The 24,971-nt window shown below is 39.6% G+C and overlaps 1 protein-coding gene and 1 pseudogene across 1 annotated transcript; both read right to left on the bottom strand.

Annotated features, from left to right (window-relative positions):
- Positions 1–6,248: 6,248 nt before the first annotated feature.
- Positions 6,249–10,383, bottom strand: LOC117911987 (probable beta-1,3-galactosyltransferase 12). Its single transcript, XM_034826387.1, has 7 exons — positions 9,870–10,383; positions 9,166–9,318; positions 9,001–9,083; positions 8,819–8,918; positions 8,607–8,720; positions 8,073–8,215; positions 6,249–6,760 (listed from the first exon to the last, which is right to left on the bottom strand). Exons 1-7 carry the CDS (start codon positions 10,271–10,273, stop codon positions 6,672–6,674), a joined length of 1,086 nt encoding a protein of 361 aa, XP_034682278.1. The 5' UTR covers positions 10,274–10,383; the 3' UTR covers positions 6,249–6,671.
- A 1,594-nt stretch (positions 10,384–11,977) lies between these two features.
- LOC117912021 lies at positions 11,978–12,699 on the bottom strand (annotated as a pseudogene).
- Positions 12,700–24,971: the final 12,272 nt, after the last annotated feature.

Here is a 24,971-nt window from a genome sequence, read left to right as displayed (position 1 = left end):
AATTTGCAAAAAGAGACCATCAACCCCCCCTCCCCCTCCTCCCCTCTCTTCTCTCTTTAGAGTGATTACCTTAGGTTGGATTAGCCAAATTTTTTTAATAGGTTTAATACACTACCTCCCAATTGAATAGATGACTTGTTTTAGCCATTGAGATAGGGTTTTTATGGTGAGTGCACTAATGTGTATGGTTTCACAAGACATGACTTACATTGAATTATGAAATTTGCTATCAAATAGTTATGACTTCACCAAGTTACTTTGTTGCATGAATTCCTAGCTTTAAAAGAATATTGAGCTAGTATTAAGATTTTCAGTAGCTTTAACCCACAAGTAAAACCCTAAAATAGTCATATATTTCTCAACACCATGAGATATATCATGGGTTTGAAATAGTATGTCTCATTTGATGATCTTAATGACTTGTGATCATGCAATATGTGGTTAAAATAATTCCTTAAATGGAATTTGACATATACCCGTTAGAGTATATCAATTAATCACAAAACAAAAAGATCTTAGACTCAAGAATGGTAGAAGTAATCTTGAGAAGTTAATAGTATTCGTTTCATTAGATTATAAACATAAATTCAGAGGGAGTTTGCATACAATTGTTAGCAGGTCATGAACTTGAGTTTAGCATCCTAATTTAATATCATAGGATACTAAAGTATAATAAATTCTCTATAGTGGGATGTTAAGTTAACTTCAAAATTTGATTATGAGGGAGCCATTATTTTTTCTTCGGGTTTAAGTGATCCTCACTTGAGCTCATATTCCTTGGTGACACATTATTTGAGAAATAGTTAGGTTCTTTATTCATATGTATAAACAATGACATTTTAATACATATGCAAAGTTGCATAAGAGCTTAAGAAATGTTTTTTTAGATTTAACAAATTAATTAATTAAATTCCAATAAGGGTAATTAATTAATTAAGACTTAGTGGATTAGATTGAGTGACCTAAGCCTAAGATTGAGTCAAGTCACTTAAGCCTACAAAAAAAACTATATAAAACCCCCTTAAGGATCAAGTACTTGCAACATTTGTTATTTAGTCTTCCAGAGAGAGAGAACCTTAGTCTTCATCCTTACAGAAAAGATTCCACCATCCTTATGTGCCAGGGTCCAAAAATGAGTCATTGGGTAAAAGATCACGAAGTATTTGAGATTTGCATTGCCCTCTTCATCACTTAGAATTGATTTAGAAACATTTAAATCATAAGTATTATTTTCTAAGCACCTGGATTTAAGATTCATTATTTCAAATGCTTCTATTACATACATCTAAATATCCTTAGGATAATCTTACATGTACCCCAATGATTTAAGGTTTGAAATAGAGTAATCTAGACATTCCAACAAAAAATTGGATATTGTGACCTAGCATTTCAAGATCTTTCAAGACCGTATTGCAAGTCATTTCAATAGAAGGACATAGCACATCAAATCACTTACTCCAATGTTAAGATTATCCACTCAAGAGTACAAAGTGTTACATCATTGAATGTGAAAAAAGAGTATATAGATATTGACTAATATAAAACCCTTAGCATTAGCATTCAGCTTAGGTAAAATTGTGTATTTTTATTAGATTTAGTAGACTATTTATGTAATTTTTTGTGAATCCAAATATATAAACTATTTGAATTATCTATTCAATACACATGTAACTTACTTCTCGATTACCCTTAATGGTGTTGAAAAAGTAATTCAAGCAATTTATATAACAAGTTTCAAAAAAAAAAAAAAATTCAAACGGCACCAAAGAAAAAAATGTGACATCAAAAAATAAAATAAATTTTAAATTACATTAATTTTTAAAATAAAAATATTACTTTTGAATTATTTTCATTGTAAAATTGATCGTCTGTATGAAAAGAATATTTTAAATCTTTAAAAAGTAAGAAAATATTTTAAAGAAAAGGGAGGCCAAAATATATCAAATATTTATGTTTTTTGAAAAGAGAAAAACATTGCATTATCTAATGGGCCCGAATGCTGACTGTATTTGGGACGTCAGGTTATTCAACCAAAAAGAAGCCCAACAAAAACAATACAAATGGGCCAGATCAAAGGTTTCGTTATCAAAAGCCATGGCCCTTTTCATTTTTAGGCCCAAACCTGATTTGCTAATTTTGGGGGCCCAATCTTGGGATACACTTACTCTCCAACACCAAAGTTTTTAGCAAATTTCAATCTTCAAAAATTATTTAAAAATAATAATGAATACTTTTTCTAATATTTTATGAATTCTTATCATTTGGATAAACAAAAAAAAAAAAAGGATTAATATATGAAATTCTTAAGTACTTTATGTAGAGTAATATTATCTTATTACTTTTTCAATACATAAATATTTTCTTCTTAAAAAAAAAATTACAAAACATATCATTATATTTTTGGGAAAAGTAGTTTTACGAAGCTAGTTGGTGAGTGGTGGCTTTATATGCTCTTAAAAGGGCAAATAAACAGTGACCCATTGGCTGTGCAACAAAGATAGGGCTTCCTTTTTATAGGACCCCTGACCTAAAAAATAAAGGCAATGACTATGGTCCCAAACCCTAAAGGCCCATGTGGTAGAAAAAGGTTGCAGTCTCTCAAAATGGAATGGTTTCAAACTTTCAACTATTATTTTGTGTTTGGGAAGCAAGAAAATTTGGAAATGGTAATAAGATTCTGGGGTCCAATAGTGGTCCAAATCATCAAAACAATGTTACACATTTTGTACCATTACCATAGCCAATAGTTCAGTCATGAACTCCCAAGTCTCTGTTTGGTAAAGCAACGATTTATGTGGAAAATGGGTAGCTCTAAGAGAAATGGAAAGTCTAAGAGCCATTTTGTCTTCAATGGCTGACAAATACAGTAAAGATTCTCTTATTGAAGTTTGGATGCTTAAATCCAAAATCAGAGTTTAGGGGCTGCGGGTGAGATGGTGCTAGAGGCCATGGGTTCTATTTCCTAAGTCCCAACTAGGGCTACATGTCTCTAGATGGGCAGAAGGCAGATGGTTCGTAGTGCACAAGTCGTTCACGTATCTTAAGGTCGGCTTATCAAATAAGATCCGTGGGGACAAGTGACATCAAAGTCGATCCTTTACAATAAATTTACGAAGTTCATATAAAAAAGAGCTTTTAACATCTACTAGAAATTAATTATCCGATGTATATGAATCAGTGACGAAATCACACACTTAAATTAACAAGTCACCATCTTTGAGGTTTTGATTAAATATATTTCACTCTTATAGGTTTAAAATTTTATCAAAAACTTCCTCTGCCATTGTCATATTTAATTTTCATGTATTTTTATGAAATTTTAAATTTATACGAATAAAATATATTTAATCAAAATTTTAGGAGGAGATAAATGAAATTAGTCCTTTTTTAATAAGATGAAAAATGATTTAAGAAATACCCTTAATTCAAGATCTTAAAAGTAGAACCCTAAAAAGGAAAAACATCAAGCATTTAACGCACACAATATTAAGTGGTACAAATACAATGACGTGACATTAAAATACAAATTAAGCATCCATTTCATGTTAAATGTATGAAAAACTAAGAAGAAAACTCGATATTCATATGAAAATTAATTTCCATTCTCTACCTTTTTCTTCTTCTACATCCCACCTAATCCCATCTTGATGTTTCTCAATCATCTTCTCTTAAAAATCACATTTCAAACTTAGCATATACATCCATCTTTAGATTAATTGAATTCAAGATTTGTCACACTTTATATTTGGACAAAATCATACTCAAAAACCTAACTTTTGGCTTCTTGCTTGGAAAAGACTAGACAAAAGATATGCTCAAGAATGATTAGAAATGGTAATTTTATGGAATTGGTTGTAGAAGATACGTATGGAACTATCTAATTATGTTGAAAGTGATTGCACAATATCACTATTGACTAATTAATGATTATTGATTTGTGATAAGAGTGATGGAAGTGATTTAATCTTAATTAATTTTTTTTTATTAAACTTAGAAGTTTACTATTCTTAATTATGGATTTAATGAGAAGGGATAAGATGAATTGAGAAAAGCACTTTTTTTTTTTTTTTTTTTGGGACTGAATTCTTCATGGGCGGTTGGTCATATGTGGGACAAGAAAACGAAAGATACAAAGGGAGAAATGGAAAGAAAAGAAAAGAAAAAAGAGGAAAATGAGAGAGATGCCAAACAGCCCCTAGAAGCCTAAGCCTAGAGTATGAACTGTACGGGAGAGGGGTTTGAACTGTACGAGAACCTTCAGGTCCAGTCATCAAGATCCAGTGGGCCCCAACTCAGGACTCTCGACAGCCACTCATCGTCAAACTCCAGACCATCACAGCCGTCCATTCTCTCCCCACCAACTGCCACAAACTCCGGCACGTAACACTCCTCCTTCGCCACCTCCATCGCCGACCCTTTTCCCGCCGCAGCCCGCCCCGCTCTCCGGCCGGTGAGCCCCACCAAAGAAGTCCCCACTACTCCACTGCCACCACCACCACCAGCCATCTCAACGCCGGCCATCACAGTCGACGCTGAGTCAGAAAACGATGCCCCGCAGCTCTCCCTACTGGTTCCAACGACGAACCCCGGAAAATCCGGCGAGGGTATTCTAGCCGGTGGCGAGCTTATCTCCTTCCACAGCTCCTGCATGACCTCCTCCACCATCTCTTCCTTGAACTGAAACCCCGGCAAGGACTCATCGCCTTCCGGCACAGCTAGAATCTCAGGAAACAGTCCGGCCAAGTCGCCGGAGTAATCAGAGTCCAACGCCTTCACGACGCCCTCTTCCATGCCAAATGTTTTCTGTGAGGACTATGGGGAGAGAGCACAGAAACGTATATAAAGGTTGGAAAGCAACGTGCCATGCTGGCCGTAAGATGCCACGTAGGACACTGAGTCTGATGTTGATGACGTGGTACGCTAAGTACAGCCAAAATTTTGTCGGTAGTCAGTTTTAGGAAAGTGAAATGTTTCCGTATCACTAAAGGGAACATCTTCCTTGATTCCTAGCACTCGATGTCCACCAAAGTCCACCAGGCTGTCATGCAACGGTATCTTATTCAGGTAGACATACGCCTTAGAAGTAGTTCCTTGTTTTTATCGCAAGAGTACAAAGCGGCCTCGAGAAACGCAATTTTCGTGAAATTACAATGTTGCCCCTTGTCAGTGCTGCGTGGATGCTGAGCTGTACGCACTTTAGTAAAAGGATTTTGAATTCCACTAATGCACATAATGTTACAATATTTTACAGAAATACCATTGTTAGGGAAGGTGTCAATGAAGTAAGGCGAGTATTGTTTTTTACGTACACTAGCGGTTCAGAAAACTTTCCTCTCGTAATTCATTGGTTGCTATTTCTAAATAAAATTCTTTTTAAAAATAAGCAGCTTTTTTTTTTTTAAGCAATAAAACGCATTTCTTTTTATGGATTGACCACTCGCTCAATGAATCATGTTTCAAAATACTGAAATAGACATAAATGATTATTTTTAGTTTATTTTACAAAATAATTAAATTAGAATTATTTTGGGTAAGAATGAGTCCACAATGTAACCTTTGAAACCTCGAACAAAATCAGGAATAGTTGGATAAGGTTAGACACTAAAATAGAGAATGAAAATAAAAAATCAATTCTATTTATATGTATTAACGTATTTGAATTGTTTTCTAAAACAAAAATAGAAATAAAAAATTTATTGTAATAAAAATTAGAACTTTGTTTAGAAAATATTTTCAAAAATAGTGAAGAAAAAACGGTTTTTAAAATTAATTTTTATATTTTTTATATTTTATAAAACAAAAATTTGTTTGAAAATCCAAAAATATTTCTTTATATTCGTATAATTATTTTTAAAAATAATTATTAAAATAATTAAAAAAATAACTAAAAATGTTTTCTAAAAACAAAAAAACTGTTTTTCTATTTTTTGATTGATAAACATGTTTTTTTTTATTATTGTTTTAAAGAATAAAAAACTATTTTAAAAAATAATTATTAAATATGACCCAAAAGTAAAACTCTATATATATAGAATAGACATTTAAATTTATATATTTATAAAAATATTTATAAAAAAAAAATCAAATTTATATAAAAATAAAAGGATACAAATATAAAATAAATGAGTTATTATAACTCACCCTTATTCTTATCTTATTTTCTTGCTTATTCCCACATACCAATCACACCCTAAATGCAGAAGAATGAGATTCAGCTGAGATGTTATAGACGCTAAAATGGAATGGGCTTATACTCCATGTAAAAGCATAGTAGAATAATTTTATTTCCAAGGAACATCCAGAGATGACCTGTTAAAACAAATTTTTAGATACAGAATCAATCACTCTGCAGCCCCAACAAATTCAGATACACTATTCAATTCAAAAATATACAAACCCTATCCATCTACAATTCCAAATGTTCTGCAAGTAACCACATGGAGAGATGGCATGTCACTTGGGGGAGATGAACAGAATGGTTAACTACAATGCATGGTTTCTCCAGTGACAGTTGAATGTAAGATACTGAGTGGTATGAGAAAACTTTACTGCATCTGAAGATAGCTTCAAACTATCTGATTGCTCTTCCAGAAACTGAAATATCCGAAAAATGGAAGCAGCCCATTTGGTGATTAGAGGCATTTGGAGAGTACGTTCTGCCCAAATGGACACTACCTATCATCTGGTGGCAGCGTTGGGCTTTTAGAGCACATGCCCATCTTGTGAAGCTCCTTCAATCTGCTGGTTGGGTTGCATAAACCTGAAAATTTTCACCTGTCATCTCATTAAGAGCATCATACATAGAAAGCAAAAAACATTGCGGTTGACAATGTCAGCAGTGATAGTACATTAGGTTTCAATCCTCAGAGAGTTTAACTTGTCTAGACTATAACCAAGGCAGAGTAAGTGACAGAAAGAAAAAGGTAATCCACTTTTGTGAAACTGGGGATTCTCATCATATTTTTCCTTTCTCAAAGAAAGAAAGGGACTTGGTTTCAGAATTTGGGGTTAGTGCTAATCAACTTTTATATTGATGAGCAGATTGCAAAGAGGGAAAGAAAAAATAGCCACTAAGGACAGCAGCTGGTTCTCCGGTTGGAAATGATTCCTTCCCATGAATCTTGTGTTTCCTGTTGAAAATACCAGTTGGAAGAGAGTAGAAGGGGAACCGGCCAATTCAAACAAGAGCACCATCCTATCCTACATGGGACAGATTGACAAATGACTTGTAATACTTCCTCATTTCCTTCGAGATAATCTTCACGCTTTATATGTGATGGTTGCATCACTATCACAATTAAACAAACATTGTTTCGGACTCCTAATATAAGATCAACACTTGGTTTTATAGTAGCTAAAGAAGAATCCTGCAAATGAATTTAGGGCTTGATTGTTAAAACAAGAAACAAAGATTAGGGTTAATTTAAAAAACTTTTGAGATCTAGACTTTTATTGTCAAATCAGAGTTCCAAATTTAAACCAGTCTTAAGATCTGTTTTATTCTTGGATTGACTATTTGATCATCAAAGTTGGGATAATTCCACTTTCTTGACCTTCAGAATAACTTATTACAGAGTACACTAAACCGAAAATTAGTTAAGCAACTGGGCAAATTAGTAAAGCAATGTATTTTAAAGAAACATTCATTGAAACAGTATCCAATTCTAATCTATCTAAAATGACCTACTTTTGGAAACAATAACTTCTTATAACTGCCACAACCACTTGGGCTCCAGCTTCTTCTTCCTCATCAAGAATACTTTCTAACTACCTTTCACTATTATCCTTTCCGAAGATCAATTCTTTTTCAAACTTGTGTAGTTTACTTGCTCATAAAGTTGATTCTTTCATGTAATTCATGAAGTGTCAAATTTAAAAATAATTTCCCTTTTTAAAAGTTTTGGGATCTGCATGTGAGAGTAAATTTGTACTGTTTATAACTCCTTTTTAAAAGGAGAAACCACAAAATTTACAATTTTTATCAAAGATGATGATTGGAACACGAATTTTTTAGGGTGCTTGGTGAGAGAAAAGAAACAAAAGCAGAGCATTTTCAAAAAGGTGCCATTTACCTGAACATTTTGGGATGTCCCAGACAGCAATAGATGTTGGTGTGCATCGAGGATCACATATTGCTCGGTTATCTTCATGATGGACATTCATGGCAAGCATCCACGATCCAATAGTGACATCCTCATTGTTAAACATTCTCAAACTGAAAGGTCAAAGATACATACATTCAATGAAGCACTTCACTGACAAGAACAAAAATGAATGTAAAACAGACTAAACAGAAAGATAGAAGAAAAACGCTATATATAAGGTTTAAATATCTTTATCACATGAAGGGGCCGGACAATTTTACAAATGGACAAGTGCCATTGACCAGTTTTTGCTTCCTCTCGGTTGGATAGAAAGGGTTTTTATGGATTAAACCGAAAGGAGTATCATTTCATATTGAACCTTACAGGGATACCATCAATAGTCAGTGAAATGGGAATGCCTCTTAAAACATAATTCAACAGGGATCATGTCACATTGAACCTCCCTCAGATAAGGGTACAAAAACTAAAGCATTGATCAAACAAGTTTCATGTGTGACAAACCTGTTATTTCTAGCAGCTGCCAATGAAGCTACCACCTCCTTAGATAGAACATATATAGGACCATAAGCATGCAAGAAGTATTCATTTCCAATCAGATGTCCAGATTTCTCATACCTGAAATTTTTTGGGATGAACCATCCACAGATTAGTTACATGTCATAAAAAAACCATGCATGTTTCCAAAACTCACACAAGGAAATGCAATCTTCCACCATTTCATTTTAGGGTCAGTGATGACTGGCCCTTTCTTCATGCACCCAATGTAAGTTTGCGAATGACTTCGCTCCTTAGCTAGAAGGGTGGAGAGTCGATCTAAGAAATCACCCAGAAAATGTTAGATTGCAGTGTGTAAGACCATTGACAAATACACAAACTAGTAAAATCTTTCACAAACCTGGACGCAAATAAATGTCGTCATCAGCTTTGACATAATAATCCGCATCAAAGAGTTCAAATGCTGCTTTGAAAAATGCCAAACTACAAATTCAAATAACCGCATTAGCCTGAAAGTTATGGATTACAACAGAGATACGATCATTGAGAAGATCAAAGTCTTTACGTTTTGTGTGGGAGGTTTAGGTATTCTTCCCGAACGTCTATAAGCATGAAATCTTTGTACTTCTCCACCTCTTTCTGCAACTCTGCCATCTTCTTCACATCTTTGGACCTTCCAATCACGAACCTAAAGGCTAAACCAGTAGCTTGTTCCAATCTACAAAGTCCCAAAATGAAGTGAATTTGAATTAGAAATGAGTGAGCTGAAAAACAATTTAGCGCAATCTACAATAGAAGTTTTCTCAAGAAACTAACAGCTCAATGAAGTAGATACCAATTAGGGGTATGTAAATCAAACGAATGGGCAGAAAAACGAATTGATCACAATTTTTCTACTGGTTAGCAATAGAAAAAGTATCAATTTATTTTCTTTTCCTCGCCTCAGCTTTCTCAGAAACCGAACAGTAGACTGAAGTGAATATGAATTCGTAAAATGTAAAACGAAATGGGTAAGCTCAGTACAAAATTATCTACTGATCCAAAATTAAAAACGTTACTGGTTTATTTTCTTTCCTTTTCGTCAGCTTTCTCAGCAAGCAAGCAAACAGAGTAAATATGAATGACCAGTATGTAAGAAGAAATGGGTGAGCTGAAAAACAATTCCACAGATCCGAAGTGAAATTGGTTCATTTTCTCCCTTTTCCTCAGCTTTCCCACCAACCAAACAAAAACAAGTAGTCACAAATCAAAGCAGTAGCTGCTCATTACCGGAGAAGCCCATCGGGATCGGAGGGGAACCAGGTGCTCCGGAGAGCAGATCGGCGGTTGGCTGAGGAGAACCCTGTCTGAATTCCAACAAAGCCGAGGACTTTGGGGCGGTCGAGTAGATCCGGCTGAGGATTGGAAAGGGAGTAGAATGCACGGAAGGTGTCCTGGATGCGGCCGCAGCGGAAGACGGGCAAGGGTCGGGGGCGGCGGAGGGCGGAGACGGCGAAGATAGTCCCGGCGAGGCCGATGGTGAGAGAGATGAAGCAAAAGACTAATAGGGGTAGGCGAGCATTGGATGTCGAAGTGGCGAGTAAGGGTCTTTTGGACTTTTCATCCTTGGAGTAGGTGGTAGCAGTGGTTGCGGAGGAGGAGTTGAGAGGGAGGAAAGAAGCGGCGCGTGGCATTTTGGAGGAATTTACGGTTTGATCATGGCTACGGCGATTGAGAGTAGCAGACTCCTAGATTTGTGGGAAGATAACCGTCTTACCTGTTGGTCGTCTCCTTCTTCTTCCCCTCCTTCTTATAGTTCCTCAATTTTCCATCATCTTTAAATATATAAGTTAATTAAATTAAAATTATATTACTTTTAAAATTATTTATTTTTAAGCCATAAATTACAAGTAAAAATGAATATATTATTTTTCACATTGTTTTTAATTACTTTCTAAATTCAAAGATGCAATGCACAAAATTCCAATTTTCATATATTAAAAAGGGTTAGCACTTTTTAGAAATTGTTTTTAAGTTAAAAAATTTTAAAAATAGTTTTTTTGTTTTTTTATAAAAATAATAATGTTTAGCTATTGTTTTTAAAAACTTAAAAAAAAAAAAAATATTTGTTTGGATAAATTGTTTTTAAAAATAATTTTTTGTCTTGATTTTCAAAAAATATCGTAAATTCAATTTATATGATGTTAATTAACTTCAATTCAAACCTTCTTAGAAATAAAAATAATTTTATATTTACAAATAAACAAATAAAAAAATAGTGTGGACCCCGCATTTCGGCTCAATGCGTTTCCCACTCGATGGCGAGCTCGATTTTTATTATATAAAAAAAAATGATTTTTATTGATTATTTAAAAAAATTGACTTGGAGTCGCCACTTATTTTTGTTTTATTTTTTAAAGGGTAAACAAAATAAGAAAGAAAAAACCCTAAGTGTGACTCCTTATTTTAGGAAAGACGGTCTGTGAAAAACCGGATCGGGTTCGGGAGTCAGGTTACTTATCGGGAAGGTACGATAAAGACCATAGCACCCCTCTAAGTCCCTAAAGACGGGTCTCTACTAATAAAATGAAGCTGATGTGGCAATCAATGTGAAAATCAATGAATACTCGAATCAATCATGCACGTATGAGAGTCGGAAAATGCATATGAATTAACTAGAGTGAGAGTGAGCGCGTACCTGGGCAACGAATCATCATGCGCTATCAAGAAAAAGGGTTAGTGCGCAATAAATAGCATAAACATAGCTCACATGTCACTAAATTGAGTGCAAAATCATCAAAAGCACGCATGACACTTCACTCAAAATTCACTTTTATTTTAAAGAAAATTCATTTGATGTTGGGCCCCCACCAAAGCCCGTTTTATTTTTGAGTGAATTAACTTCGTAAATTCCATAATTAAGAATTACGAAAATTAATTCACACTTATTTTAAAACATTTTAAAAATCATGAAAACTTCGAAAGTGGCTCGCTGAAAAGAAAATGGCGGCCAAATTTTATTGAAAACGGATTTTTGGAACCTAAACAAAAAACTAAGGATGAAAAATTAAAGAGATGAAATTATTTGAAAAAAAAGAAATTCGAAAAAATTATTCGCAAACTAGAGTTTAGGAAGATTATTTTCAAAACTAAGGATGGTGAAATGAGAGGAATAAAGGAGGTGACACGTGGCCATGAGGGTGGCCATGCTAAAGTGGCCATGCAAGGGTGGATATAGGCTGTCATTAAGGAGAAAGATCCTCAGCTGGGTGCGATTGTGTTGAGATTCTTCTATTGACGCTGGAAGGCCCTCATTTAATGAGGAGAAATCTCAATGTGAAGTCAACTCACCTTCAGTGGAGACACATCATGAAGACCTTTGGTAGCTTAGGGTCCTTTTAACTGTGCGTTTTCTGAAGTTCCAATCATCATCGAATGACCAATAAAGCTCTCCTCCATGGATGCATAAAGTGGTTATTCAACATCCACCTTCACCTTAGCCCCACAGCAACCCTTCCTCTCTTGTGCCTCCACCCTTACTTTTCTTGAACAGCATGTACCTCCTTACTGCAACCCAGTATCTACCAAGCTTTGACCTCCTCTCCAAAACTCAGAGTTCTCCTTCCAAACCTCTCCATTTGCGTACACCTCCTTCTCCCATATTGGAACTGATGACTTAATTTCATCAATCACAAACTTACAAGCGTCCAATGCATCAGCGCGGTGGACAGAAGAGATTGCAATGAAGACGCTGGTTTTCCCTATTGGAACTGGACCCAAGCGGTGCGCAACTGTAATGGAGAAGAGGCTCCAGGATGCGCGGGCGGATGAACAAATGTCGTTGATGCAGCGGATGGCCATTGGAACATAAGCTTCACATCCCAACTCCAAAACTGTTTTACCATCAAACGTGTCCAGAGTCGTGCCTGAGAAAGTTGCTACAGCGCCTGCCTTACTCCTCAAATAAATGAGCTCTGAGCTCTCTGCCAAAGCTTCAAACGACAAACCAGACTCATGGCTGACCAGAACAAATGCCATTTTCCTCTCCAATGCCTAATTACACCAGCTTTGAGGACTGCTTCTTCCCATCAGCATGGAGTAGTAATGCTTGCTTACCAGTAGCCTTTGTGTTGTAAAGACTACAAAACCATGGAGGACGTTCAGATAACCCAATAGTTATACCAATTTTAGGTCTTTGCTTTGAATCACTTTTGGTCTTTTCTGAGGTACCATTTGGAATGCTCTCTCATTTTGACGAATATACTCCACTGCTCGTTCAACAATCTGGTCATGGCAAGTGGCGATATCTTGAATAAATTCATTAACTGCTTCTATAACGTCATGCTTCAGCTTCCCCTTCGAGGAAATTCAACCCACGAGAGCCACGATGCTTGCCCTTGCAGCCCAAGTTCCAGCTCGGAGAAGAAGAGTGGCACTGCTTGTAGAGGCATTTGAAGCGATCAGCCCACTGCAGAATATTGAATCCCCCTTGAAGCCTACTGCAGCAGTTCCTTTTCATGCAAAACCAGTGCAAGCCAGTATTAGTTCCTCAGGTCAAGGTGGGGAAGAAACTGGCAAAGAAAATGATGGTGGAAGTCACCCATTGACCCTGCTTGGTCCTGAAGTGAGGCTCAAAGAATGTGCAGAACAGACCAGTGATTCTCTTACTGTGGCACAGAATATTCCAGTTATATCTCCTGAACGTGTGGTCAATGAAGAGATCAATGGAAGTCTTGATCCAGGCTATGGATACATTCGAGGAAATCCTTCACCTGGAGATTCTCTCCAGAAACTCCCAATGCATTTAATCCCAACGACAGTCCCGCTGTAAGCAACTATTCCAGCTATATGTGGTGCAGCCATGCTAGTTCCAGAGATCATTGCAAACCCTTCTCCAACATAATTGGCCTCATCCGTTCCATTTGGAGACCAGACAGCCCAAATGAGAAAACCTGGAGCCAGAATATCTGGTTTGAGAAGATCCGCATCTTGTAAGTTGAAATCTCTTATATTGCAAATTCTGCCAATGGCTGGCAAAATCGCTGTTAAGAATATTGGACTTCGGCACCTCTGAAGGTTCAACAAGAACTGCCCTTCTCATGCAACCTGAAGTGTTTAAATTCCCAGACTGATCAAGCCCCTCAGATGAATCAAAGTTTTGACCAGAATCACTGTTATCCACCCCATTATCCCCTCCAAAGTGGCTTGTCGTTGCATCAGTAGCTCCTGGCTCAGTGGGGAAATTATAAACTGGCAGCATTGTAAGAAACGTAATAGGTGGACACGAGTTGGTTCAAAGCATGGTATGTTATGCCTTGGGACATGCAAAGGAGCCAGAGATTGAGAGGCCATGCTTCTTTCAGCCCTTTCAGAAACCATGATTGAAGGTGGATTCCAGCCTTTGTCGTCATCATCTACATGAGAAGGCACAGGTTCAGACACAATCTTACTTTTTTTCATACACAGTTGAAGCCTCTGTAGAAGAACTTGTCTTTCTTCCCCATCTTTCCTTCACTGGCCTTGAAACCTTTGTTGATGATCCATCCCAGGAACTCTCAGAAGAGGTTTTTACTTCTCAAGGGGCTAGTGGGCTTAGAAGGCGAAGACCTTGAACTTGCAGTTCCGCCATCAGAATGAACTTCATTTTGTCTATTATCTTAATGGTGGAAAGCATCAACATGATCTTCCCCAGCTGATCCTAGGTTTCCTTTAATGAACTTTGGCTGAACTCCCATTGGACCACTAGAGCCATCCACCTTAGATGCAGGCAGAAAATTAAAACCTGATGAAGTTGGCCGTTGCTTATTATCTAACTGAAACACCTCAAAACCTTCATTGTCAGGATCAAACCCTGCAGCAGATCCCCCATCCTGCTCATGCCAGAGATCATGATCTTGGGTCCAGAACAGAATTTCCAACCACTATTGAACCAGTTCCTGCGGGAATACCCATAAGAGGAGATTTCTCAACTTGTTCAACCACAATGCATTCTTCTAAGGTCCCCTGATTATATCTTAACAGCTCCATAACTCAGTCCAGAAGCATACAATGGCTCTTAGTTTAGAGCATGATCTTCCATCTTTCCGAATCGGTTTCAGTATGAACATTCATAACAAGAGCATCATCAACCTTGTCGACTTCAACCGTTGTAGGAAGTTTAATTTAGATCCCTGTCAAGCCATCCGCATTAACTTGTTTTCTGCTCCAACCTCACTTGCAGAGATACCACGAGTAGTTCCAAGAGCCGGGCTCATCAAACCGAACCAAATCACGCCACTCTCATGTCTCAAAAGTCTCTTCACCGGCAAAAAGGAATAAAATATGCTTCCAGAAAGCCCCTCTCTAACTCCTCTGCTGCTGCCCTCAAAAATTTCCAGAACTGAAAAGCTTCTTCACCAGCAAAAGGAAAGAGAATGACCCCAGAAAATTCCTCCGTCTCTGAACTTCCCTCCTAGCCTGAGAGCTCTCTCCCCCTCTGGTAGCCTCCTCTCAGTTTTTCTCTCAGGAAACCCAAAAAATCAGTCTCTCCTCTCTCCTACTACCCGATTTGCCCCCCCCCCCCCCCCCCCCCTCCCTAAAAGCACATTCCCTTCTGCAGATAACCTCAGAAAATATCTTCCAACGGCCTGCCCCTCAGACCAGCCTTGCACAGCTGCCTCACTCCACTACCCCTCCATGCAGCTAGCAGTCCTCTCTCATACGTTCCTCATAACAGAAATCAGCTTTTTTCCATAATCTTCTTGACACCTGTCATCATCTGATTTGTTTCCCAAAAAGCAAGGTTGATCCCCCTATAGCCACTAAGGAGGCGACACGTGGTTGAGCAAGGCTCTTCCACGTGGCAAAATGTGCAGCTGCAAGAAAGGCCCCAAATGGGGGTCTACAAATATGCCCCTCTTCGGTAGAGTTCATGAGTGTAAAGAACATGAACAATGGAGTGAAAAGAAAGTGTGAATAGTGAGTGGAATGAAGTGAACTCTACCGAAGAATCAAAGAGACCCCCATAGGGACACTGGTGAAACGCAAGGTCTCTCAGGCTAGCAGACGAACACAAAGGCTCTAATCCTAAAAGAGAAGGACGTCACAAAACGCCTCTGAAGCTACACTAAGGATCCAGGCTCCCTCTAAAACGTCTCCAAAAGTGACTCGGAAAACCATATCAAAGATGAGTAACGGTCGAACCACCCTGGAGTACGAACAAGAATGCGTCTAAAGGAGACTGTCCTATGTGGACTACGAGATGAATATGCGATAAGCATAGGGTAACGAAGTGAGGAAAACCGAGGACGAATGCAAAACCATGAAGGTGAGATGTGCAATGCCAGTGAATATGAACATCAGGAGCTGTGACTCTGAATGACAAGACTGACTCTAAACGCTAAACTAAGAAAAATAATGGCTCTGGAAGCCAAACCAAAAAAACTAAACCTAAACACTAAACTAGAAGGCCCATAGGTGAAAACCTACGGTGGTGATACAATAAAAATGCCCATAGATGCCAATCTATGGTGGTGAAACTCTCAAAGGCCCACAGATAAAAATCTATGGTGGTGATAATCTCGAAAGCCCAAGGATGAAAATCCATGGTGGTGAAATAACTGAAATGCCCATAGATGTCCGATCTATGGTGGTGATAATCTCGAAAGCCCAAGGATGAAAATCCATGGTGGTGAAATAACTGAAATGCCCATAGATGTCCGATCTATGGTGGTGATATAACTGATCAAAGCCCAAGGATGAAAATCCCTGGTGGTGAATCTGAAACAAATGCTCATAGATGAAAATCTATGATGGTGAAAAACTAATCAAAGCCCATAGATGTCCGATCTATGGTGGTGAATCTCGAAAGCCCAAGGATGAAAATCCATGGTGGTGAATCTGAAACAAATGCTCATAGATGAAAATCTATGATGGTGAAATCTGAAACAAAGGGGGATGCCCCAAGCAAACTGACGGTAGGGGGATGCCCTAAACAAGCTGACGGTAGGGGGATGCCCTAGGTGATAACTCATAAAGATCGGCAAATGGGTCTGACAATCATGAAATCAACACGAGACACGGTAAACCCAAAGAGAGGGGGGATGCCACAGTAGAAAAGCACTAAAGGGGGTATGCCCCAGTGTGACGACTCGCGAAGATCAAGAAGTGGATCAAGTGATGAGAAAAGTCGCAAAAGATCTAGTGGACTCAAGGATGGGGGTATGCCCCAGTAGAAAAGCACTAAAGGGGGTATGCCCCAGTGTGACGACTCGCAAAGATCAAGAAGTGGATCAAGTGATGAGAAAAGTCGCAAAAGATCTAGTGAACTGAAGGATGGGGGTATGCCCCAGTGTAAGATAGTAACCAACATAAGATATAGAATGTCACCAAACAAGACACTCTGGGATATGCTCAATGATGATGCAGTGAAAAGATATACATAACCTCAATGAACCAATGCTAAAACAAGTCCAAGCATCACTGAAACTATGCTGACGAAGCAAAACTAAAATAATGGATCAAACAAATGTTGACCAAAACTCTAGGTCTGACATGTAAGCAAATCAAAACACGACATGTCGACTATCAATCATGAGAATATCATCACAAGTGCATCAACAATCTAATAGGCCCTACCATCATGGGAGATGTTGAGCATAATGTCCAAAGGCATGTGAAAACTCAACCAGAAGGCTCGAGACTAGTCCACATCTTCCTCAGATCAAGAGAAAGGGATAAGGTCAGGTAAGACGATGAAATATGTGGGCTCAAAAGATGTGAGACTCTGATAAGATGAGTGCAGGTACAACGGTGTCCAATGTAGGATGGATGGGTGTGTAACAAAGATAAGTGAATATCCAAATCAAACTAGGTATGCTGAGAAGATTGAGCCCAAGGTGTCAATGACTCTATGATCCATCGAAAGCAACAATCATAAACAGGAGGTGGAGTCTCAATGTCAAAATCAGCAAGGTGGCTATGCCCCAGTGTGAACGCATCATCTCGAAATGGGTAAACTCTCCATGCAAGATGAACTCTGGGAAGTATGTCTAGCATAAACTGTCATCACACAAAATCATCATCAACGAGTGGGCTATGCCCCAGTGTAAGCATCTCCGAATCAAACATCAATGAGAGGAGTGCAATCAATCATACATCATCTGATCAAAATGAACCTCTGCTCCTCAAAGTCATCGTGGTAATGTGAAGAGCGTATCTGACCTCCTCTAAAGAAAGAGCATGCCCCAATGTGAACTGGTGTCTCTAAGATCAACCTCCAATGAAAGGGTTATGCCCCAGTATAGGGCAAACCCTGAAATGACTAAACTCCGCTGCATGCTCTCATAAGTGTCCGTGTCCTGATCCAATCATCTCAAAAATATATGTCAACAATGATGAGAAGACTACGCTCCTATGATCACATCAAAGGAATCACCCAATCATATCCCGTACTCCAATGTGAAATGAATCTAATCGTCTCCAAGGAACAACTATGCCTAAAAACCATCATGGACCGAAAGGGGTATGCCCCTGTGTAAAGTACACCAGATGAAATGCGCCAATCAGGTCTCATGCTCCAATGTGAAAAAGAACATGGCTCAAAAATCCGTCATCGACCGAGAAGAGTATGCCTCGACATAATGGTCATCCGATAATAAAACTCTCTGAGATGGCTATGCCCCAGTGTAAAGTCATACCATAACTCCTGGTCCATCACGATCAGAATGCTCTCGAATCAATCCCGAGTATCGCTCACATAAGAGCTGTCAAACACAATGTGTGATGCCATGGCCTCAGGGTGGTCTTAAGACTCAGGACGTAACGAAGGCTAGGGTGATAGGGTGATAGAAATGAAGGGAAACTAGGCCCAAATACCCAATGATCAAAACCCATGCCCTCGTGTATAAAATGCAACATGTATAGAAAATATCGTGAGCCATGGACCTGAAGATGCCTACTGTGAACATGGTAACAATGATGATGCAATGAAGAAAAACCGAACTGATGACGAGATGTATAATGATGGTGCGAAGAGGGTATCAAACCTGAAAATGAGGTCACTAAAAGAACGAAATAAGAGGTGAGATAAAAATGATGAATCAGAAGTGAAAATGAAGATGATAATAATGAAGCAAATAATACCAAAAGGAGTAATGATCGACTCAGATCAGACATGGAGTGAAGTCACATCAACTACGAACACGATGATGGAATGGACAATGACCCAGAGCTCCTAAGAGAAAGTCACTCATCTCGCTCGCAAGATATACGACAAAATGAATACAAAGCCTGAGGGATCCCGGGAAACTCACATACGAACTCCCGTCAACAAACATACTCGATCAAGTGACCCTCGAATATCAATACATACACTCAGTGATGGATAACAATACACACCTAGTTTTTTTTTTTTTTTTTTTTTTTTTTGCATATATATAAACTGTACATGCTCTGAACGCATACAAAGAAGACCCAAATACGGGATCAAAACGAATAAACATACTCTCAAATGTCAATGTACCATAAACTCTCTCTGATGAGGTGACCCTCTCAAGCTAAGGATCCCTGGATCAGTGTCCGTGGGATAAATAGTGGAAATGACATGACTACCCCTCATGTAATGAACTGAAGATGATCACCCCTCGGGATGAAAGAAGATGATGTGAAACGAATAGTGGATAGGATGAGGAGGATGGAATGAATAACACGAACAGTAAGATGAGATGAAATCCAATGATGCAGTGATGAGAACAGATAATGAGAAGAATGCGCCCCTAGGTCCAAGGCTCCTGAAACTCCTAAACAATGCATGCATACACTGAAGGGCCCCTATCCCGGTGTAGAAGGTGAGCAAGGCTATAAGAAAGAAAATGCTATGATGCTCATGCGAGGCTCAAAGGGCTAGCAATGGTCTAGATGTCAATAAAGGTAATAAGGTATGAGCTAACCGAAATGAAGGCCACCCATCCTGCGACCACGGTCTCATACATCGTGCTCTCAAGCCCTCAAATGATCAATACTAGAAATCGATATCCATCTGACATAACCACGTCAACCCTCTAGAATCATGCACCAACCGTACTCCAAATGCTCTATGATAATCTCAAGGACGATCCTCTCAAAGCAAAGTAAACGGTGATCTCATCAGGCACAACCGCCCATCACAAGCCAACTCTCATCATACAAGATCAATCTCTATACTCACAGCAAAATAAGTGACAGTCTCATCAAGCAATCGACCAATCCTCACATCGTAATCCACCGAAAGATCATAAGCCATCCATCGTCACTCGAGATCAACCCTAGGCTCAAACTCCTCGCACTCTACCTGGTCGGATCAGAGAGTGGATGTGCAAAGCTAGAAAAGCTGAGGATGGAAAGGTCATATAATGGTATCAAGGGTGATGCTGTGCAAAGCTCACAATGGATGGATGTAGGTCAAAGCAAAGTCAAGGTGTGGGAAGTGAGCAAGGTACTGCTCTGATCATAAGAAGATGGACCACAATCTCGAACTCTCTAGGTCAAATCTCTGATCCTAGGCTAATAGGCTCAATATCCTCCATGATAGGTCAAGCCTCAAGACCACAACGTGCAAGTGAAAAGACACCTCAAGTCAAAAGTATAACACATCATATCACAAAACACGAACACACGTCCATAAAAGAAAATGCATCCAATGGGATAATCCGATGAGTACATCATGCAAAAGAAGGATAACAAAGACAATACTCAAGAATCGAGTTATAGTCTCTAAAAGTCAAAAACAAAACAAGACTAAACAAGCAAAAACAAAAACAAAAACAGTGACTGGTCCTGTCATCACATCTCTGGCCACAGAAGGAACAAAATCTGAGTGCCACCACACCAAGGTAAGCCAATCATGAGTCAATCGCCCAAGTCAATAAGATCATGGACCACTGGTGAAGGGGCGTCTGCATGCATAGCCTGAGCTGAGGTAGGAATAGGAAACATGTCAGACTGAGGATGCCCAAACATCCCAGAATCAACAATGTCCTGTATGGCATGTCGTAGAGCAGTGCAACGATCAGTGTGATGTCCTACTGACTGATGGTACATACAATATAAATCAAGCCGAAACTGCGAAGGCACAGGATCCGGAAGTGCCCTAGGAGCCAAAGGAGCCAAAAATCCCATGGCCTGGAACGTCTCAAAAGCACTACTCAGGGGTATACTCAGATCTGAAAAGTGTCTCCGACATCGTCGATGAGGGTGAGGTCGCCCCTGAGGAACTGTAACGACCGGAGGGCCGCGAACCCGGGATGGAGGTCGTGTCGATGTAGCCAATGAAATGGATGAGGAATGCTGCTCGAGCACTGAATGTGGGCGAGGTCGTGGATGTGAGACACCCAAAGCAACAAGTGTCGGTGAAGTCGAGTGTGGCAATGAAGGCATCGCTACTCCTGGAGCTCCTCTCGATGACGATGGGTGCTCTGACAAAATGAGCTCAATCCTCTCAACCCTCCGTGTCAAATCCATCATCATCTCATAAAGAGTAGTAAGAGTAATGGGTGCGATCTCGTCCGACATGGTGAACCTCAACTGACGAAGTCTAATCTCAAGGTGCTCTGTATCATAATCATCATACCATCAATATCTGCTCAGGGACCAGTCACGACACTAAAACTGTCCAAGACTCTAAAACAAACACATGCAAGAGACAAAACAAAACCACACACGATGCTACTCAAGATAACAACACATAAAATGCATGATACGAAACAATGATAACAATAAAAAGAAGATAGAAACACATACCCAAGGAAGCAACAACATCACTAAGTGAAATGAGAGTACATCATGCAAAATAATAAGACAATAAGGTCTACTCTCAAAACATAGGGCACGAACTCGACTCACTATCTATAAAACAAAACTCAAATACAAAGTAAAAGAGAACAAAAACTCAAACGACCAACTAACAATGTAGTCCTAAAATACACCAACAAGGTATGCAATATCAAAGTGTCTGGTGAATATCAATGCCCTGGGTATCTCAAACATGATGGTATAAGCCCGAATGAGGAACTGCATGTGTGGAATAAACTGGAAAGGAATCAGCAGTCATATCTGAACCGAGATCAATATCTGTGGTCTATATGGGGAATCTAACCGCACCACTGTCAATAAGATCCTGTATGGTATGACGTAGAGAAGCACAATAGTCAGTACGGTGGCCTGCCATCTGATGAAATGCACAGAACTCGTGAGCACGAAAACGTGGAGGCAAAGTACTCGGGGGTGGCCTAGGGGCCAATGGTGCTAAAAAACCAGTAGCTCTGAGTCGCTCAAAAGCTCTATCCAAAGGCATCCCTAAATCAGAATAAGTCCTCTGACGTCGTCGATGGGGACGAGACTGCTCATGTCGTGGGATACTAGTCTGTGGACGCTGAAACTGAAATGAAGGTCGCACCGTGACAGTATGAGGATACACAGAAGGATACTGCTGAACTGAATGAGGATGACGATGATGTAAAGGTGCGAAATCACTTCTAGGTATCTGCAGTGATCTCGCATAGGGATGATAATCAGGTCGTCGATGCTGAAAATCCGCAGAACATACGTCTCCATAGCTCTCAGATGATCCACCAACTCCCTTCCCCTCAGTATCTAGGGAAGGAATAATATCTGACCATAATCCTCTAGATATGCCATCGTCTACATCGAACAAAGCCTGAACCAATGACCTAAAATCCTGGAATGGGATTCCTGTCAAATGCCGAGCAAACCTAGGATGCAAACTCCTCAAAAACATGCTCATCTGATCTCTCTCGGTAGGTCGCTCAATCATCTCCGCGGCCTTCTCCCTCCAGCGGGAGATAAAAGAAGAAACAGACTCATCTGATCTCTGTCTAAGAAACTCAAGCTCTCTACGTGTAATGCTCGTATCGCCACTGAAGGAATACTGTCTCTGAAACTCCTGTGCTAAATCCTCCCAAGTCCTCCGACGAGATGACTCTAATGAAGCGTACCATCTCTGTGTCATGCCGCTCAATGACAATGGGAACAAAGTGAGCAACTGTGCCTCATCTAGACCAAGGGCCCTCATAACTGTGCTATAAAGTCTGAGATGAATACGAGGACATCCAACACCCGTATATCTCTCTATATCAGGCATCCTGAACCCGACCGGCAAAGTGGCCACTGGCACATCGTCAGTGTCATCCCACGAAATCATCTCATCAAGATCTCTCATCTGTCCAATCCTCCGCTCGAGTCTGTCCATACGAGAACGAGGATCCTCAATAATGGTAACTGGTGTGACCATAAGTGGAATGACAGCAGCATGATCATGTGAAACAGTAGGTAACGTCTGTGTAGCTGGCATCTGAATAGATACGGCAGGTGGTGCCACTATATCAGATGGCGTGTCCTCGAGCACTACATGCCTGCTCTGCTGAGTATCCATCCTCTAACTCAAACTGGTCAATACCCCCTGAATCGAAACCACAGAAGCGATAAGCTAACCAATCGAAACTGACTGTGAATCTGTCTATAGCAGCTCAGAGATACGAATCAACCTCTATCCCACTCAACCCAGGGCACTGAACCAAGACTGGGACTACAAATAGACCCCTACAAAAGAACCTGAGCAAAATGACTCAAACACGACTCATGCAATGACACGGGATGTAACGAACAATGACCAATGCATGATACAATACAACCCAATACATGACAGGGTGCGATACACAATCATATGGTGATAATCAGAAATCTGGATGTACGATAGAAACTCCAGAGTCATAGGAGTGTCCAACATGAGATGACCACAAATATGACTAAAGAATTTCTATTGATGATCCAGAAAATGATCGAGGTGTGAAGAAAGTGAATAGGGTGTGAAGAACACTATCACGAGATCGATACTCAATATAGACCAAAATATCCTTTGATTCAATCCTCAACTCGAGCTCTATAAAGAAAAAAAACGATAAGGTGATCAAGGCGAATCTCTCGAAAAATGTGTGAATATGAAAATATGCCTTTCACCTTTCTGGTAATGAAAATATGAGCATCGAGTCAAAAATTGAACCAAGGATCAAACAAATGATGAGGTACTGAGCCCGTGATAGGTGTACAGTGTAAAAAGATGATCAATGAACATATCCCAAAGTATCGAGTGAGTGTCAACAAAGTGAAAGGATGTGCCGAGCCAAGAAAGAAAAACGAAAACCCTAGGGAGAAAACATGCTAAACTCCTCGAGTGAAAAGCATAATCCAAGATGACACGAAAAAAGTGATCCGATCGATACTCAAACTCATGCCGATCTCAGAGCACTCTCAACTGGAGACTAAAAAGAGGGAATGTCGAATCCAAAGTGTAACCACAGAGGCTCTGAAGGCCCTCAGATGCACCCACGTGTAGGGAGGGAGTCCTAATCGAAGGATCTACGGCTCAACCTACGAGGTGAAGGTGGCTCTAAATGGATATGGGTGGACTTTAAAAGATCCCTAGCAGAAGCGATCATACCCTCCGGCGGTACGCAACCCTCTGCACGTCTCCGAAGAGACGGGGCGCTTCCATGCAAGGTGGTCATCACCTCCACACATGCACTACCTCGACATCCCAGGGGGTTTCCTATGGTGAAACCTCTCAAACTCTCAACGCTCAATAGCAAACTAAAGTGCACAGTGATGGTGTGGGTGCATCCGAAAACCCTATGAATCTAGAGCAGAAGAGGAAACACACTGGCCGCATAACTATCCATGAAACCTAGCTCGGGGCTATACAGGTCTTCAATGATCGGACTCCAATCAGCATCGATATGTCGGTCTCCTCCAGAACGCTCCCAGACATCGGTATAGCCCGTCGCTAAACCCTACTCCTAATCTCTGGCTCGGTTAGAGAACAAGCACACAGAAGGCCTCACACTTGCAAAAGTGAGAACCGAAATGAAGGAAATGACCGAGACCAAGAGATTTGGAGGTAAGGGGATAGAAGTGCGGCCCACATGGACAAGCGACATGCAATCAAGCAGAAGAAGGTAGGTCATGCGACATACAGTCGAGCAGAGTACATGTATATCACTCAAGCGTGCATATAAGCTACGAGAATCAGGATGAATAGTGATAAGAACACCATGCTCAAAGACGATCAAGATGATATATAAGCCAAGAATCGACATGTCAAATCAAACCAACAATGAATCCATACATGCAAGGCGATCAGAATAATCATGGCAAATATCAGAATCACTATACTAAGCGAAATAAGATAGGCAATCAATACAATCAGCATGTCAATATCTCCAACAAATATGGCAATGAAGCATAGAGAAAATAGCTATCTCGGGATCCTCAATCAGGAAGAATCAATCATCATAACCAGCATGTCAAATATCTCAAACAAATATATCAATGAAGAGTGAAGAAACTGGCTATATCAAAATC

This window comes from Vitis riparia, chromosome 4 (genome assembly GCF_004353265.1).
Source record: "Vitis riparia cultivar Riparia Gloire de Montpellier isolate 1030 chromosome 4, EGFV_Vit.rip_1.0, whole genome shotgun sequence".
NCBI lineage: Eukaryota > Viridiplantae > Streptophyta > Magnoliopsida > Vitales > Vitaceae > Vitis > Vitis riparia.
This window is presented reverse-complemented; position numbering and strand designations above follow the sequence as displayed.

Coding starts and splice junctions, on each gene's coding strand:
- LOC117911987 (XM_034826387.1), bottom strand. CDS start 10,273: ATGCCACGCGCCGCTTCTTTCCTCCCTCTCAACTCCTCCTCCGCAACC. Junction 8,721..8,818: donor ACTGACCCTAAAATGAAATG/GTGGAAGATTGC, acceptor AAAAAATTTCAG/GTATGAGAAATCTGGACATC. Junction 6,761..8,072: donor GGACATCCCAAAATGTTCAG/GTAAATGGCACC, acceptor GAAAATTTTCAG/GTTTATGCAACCCAACCAGC.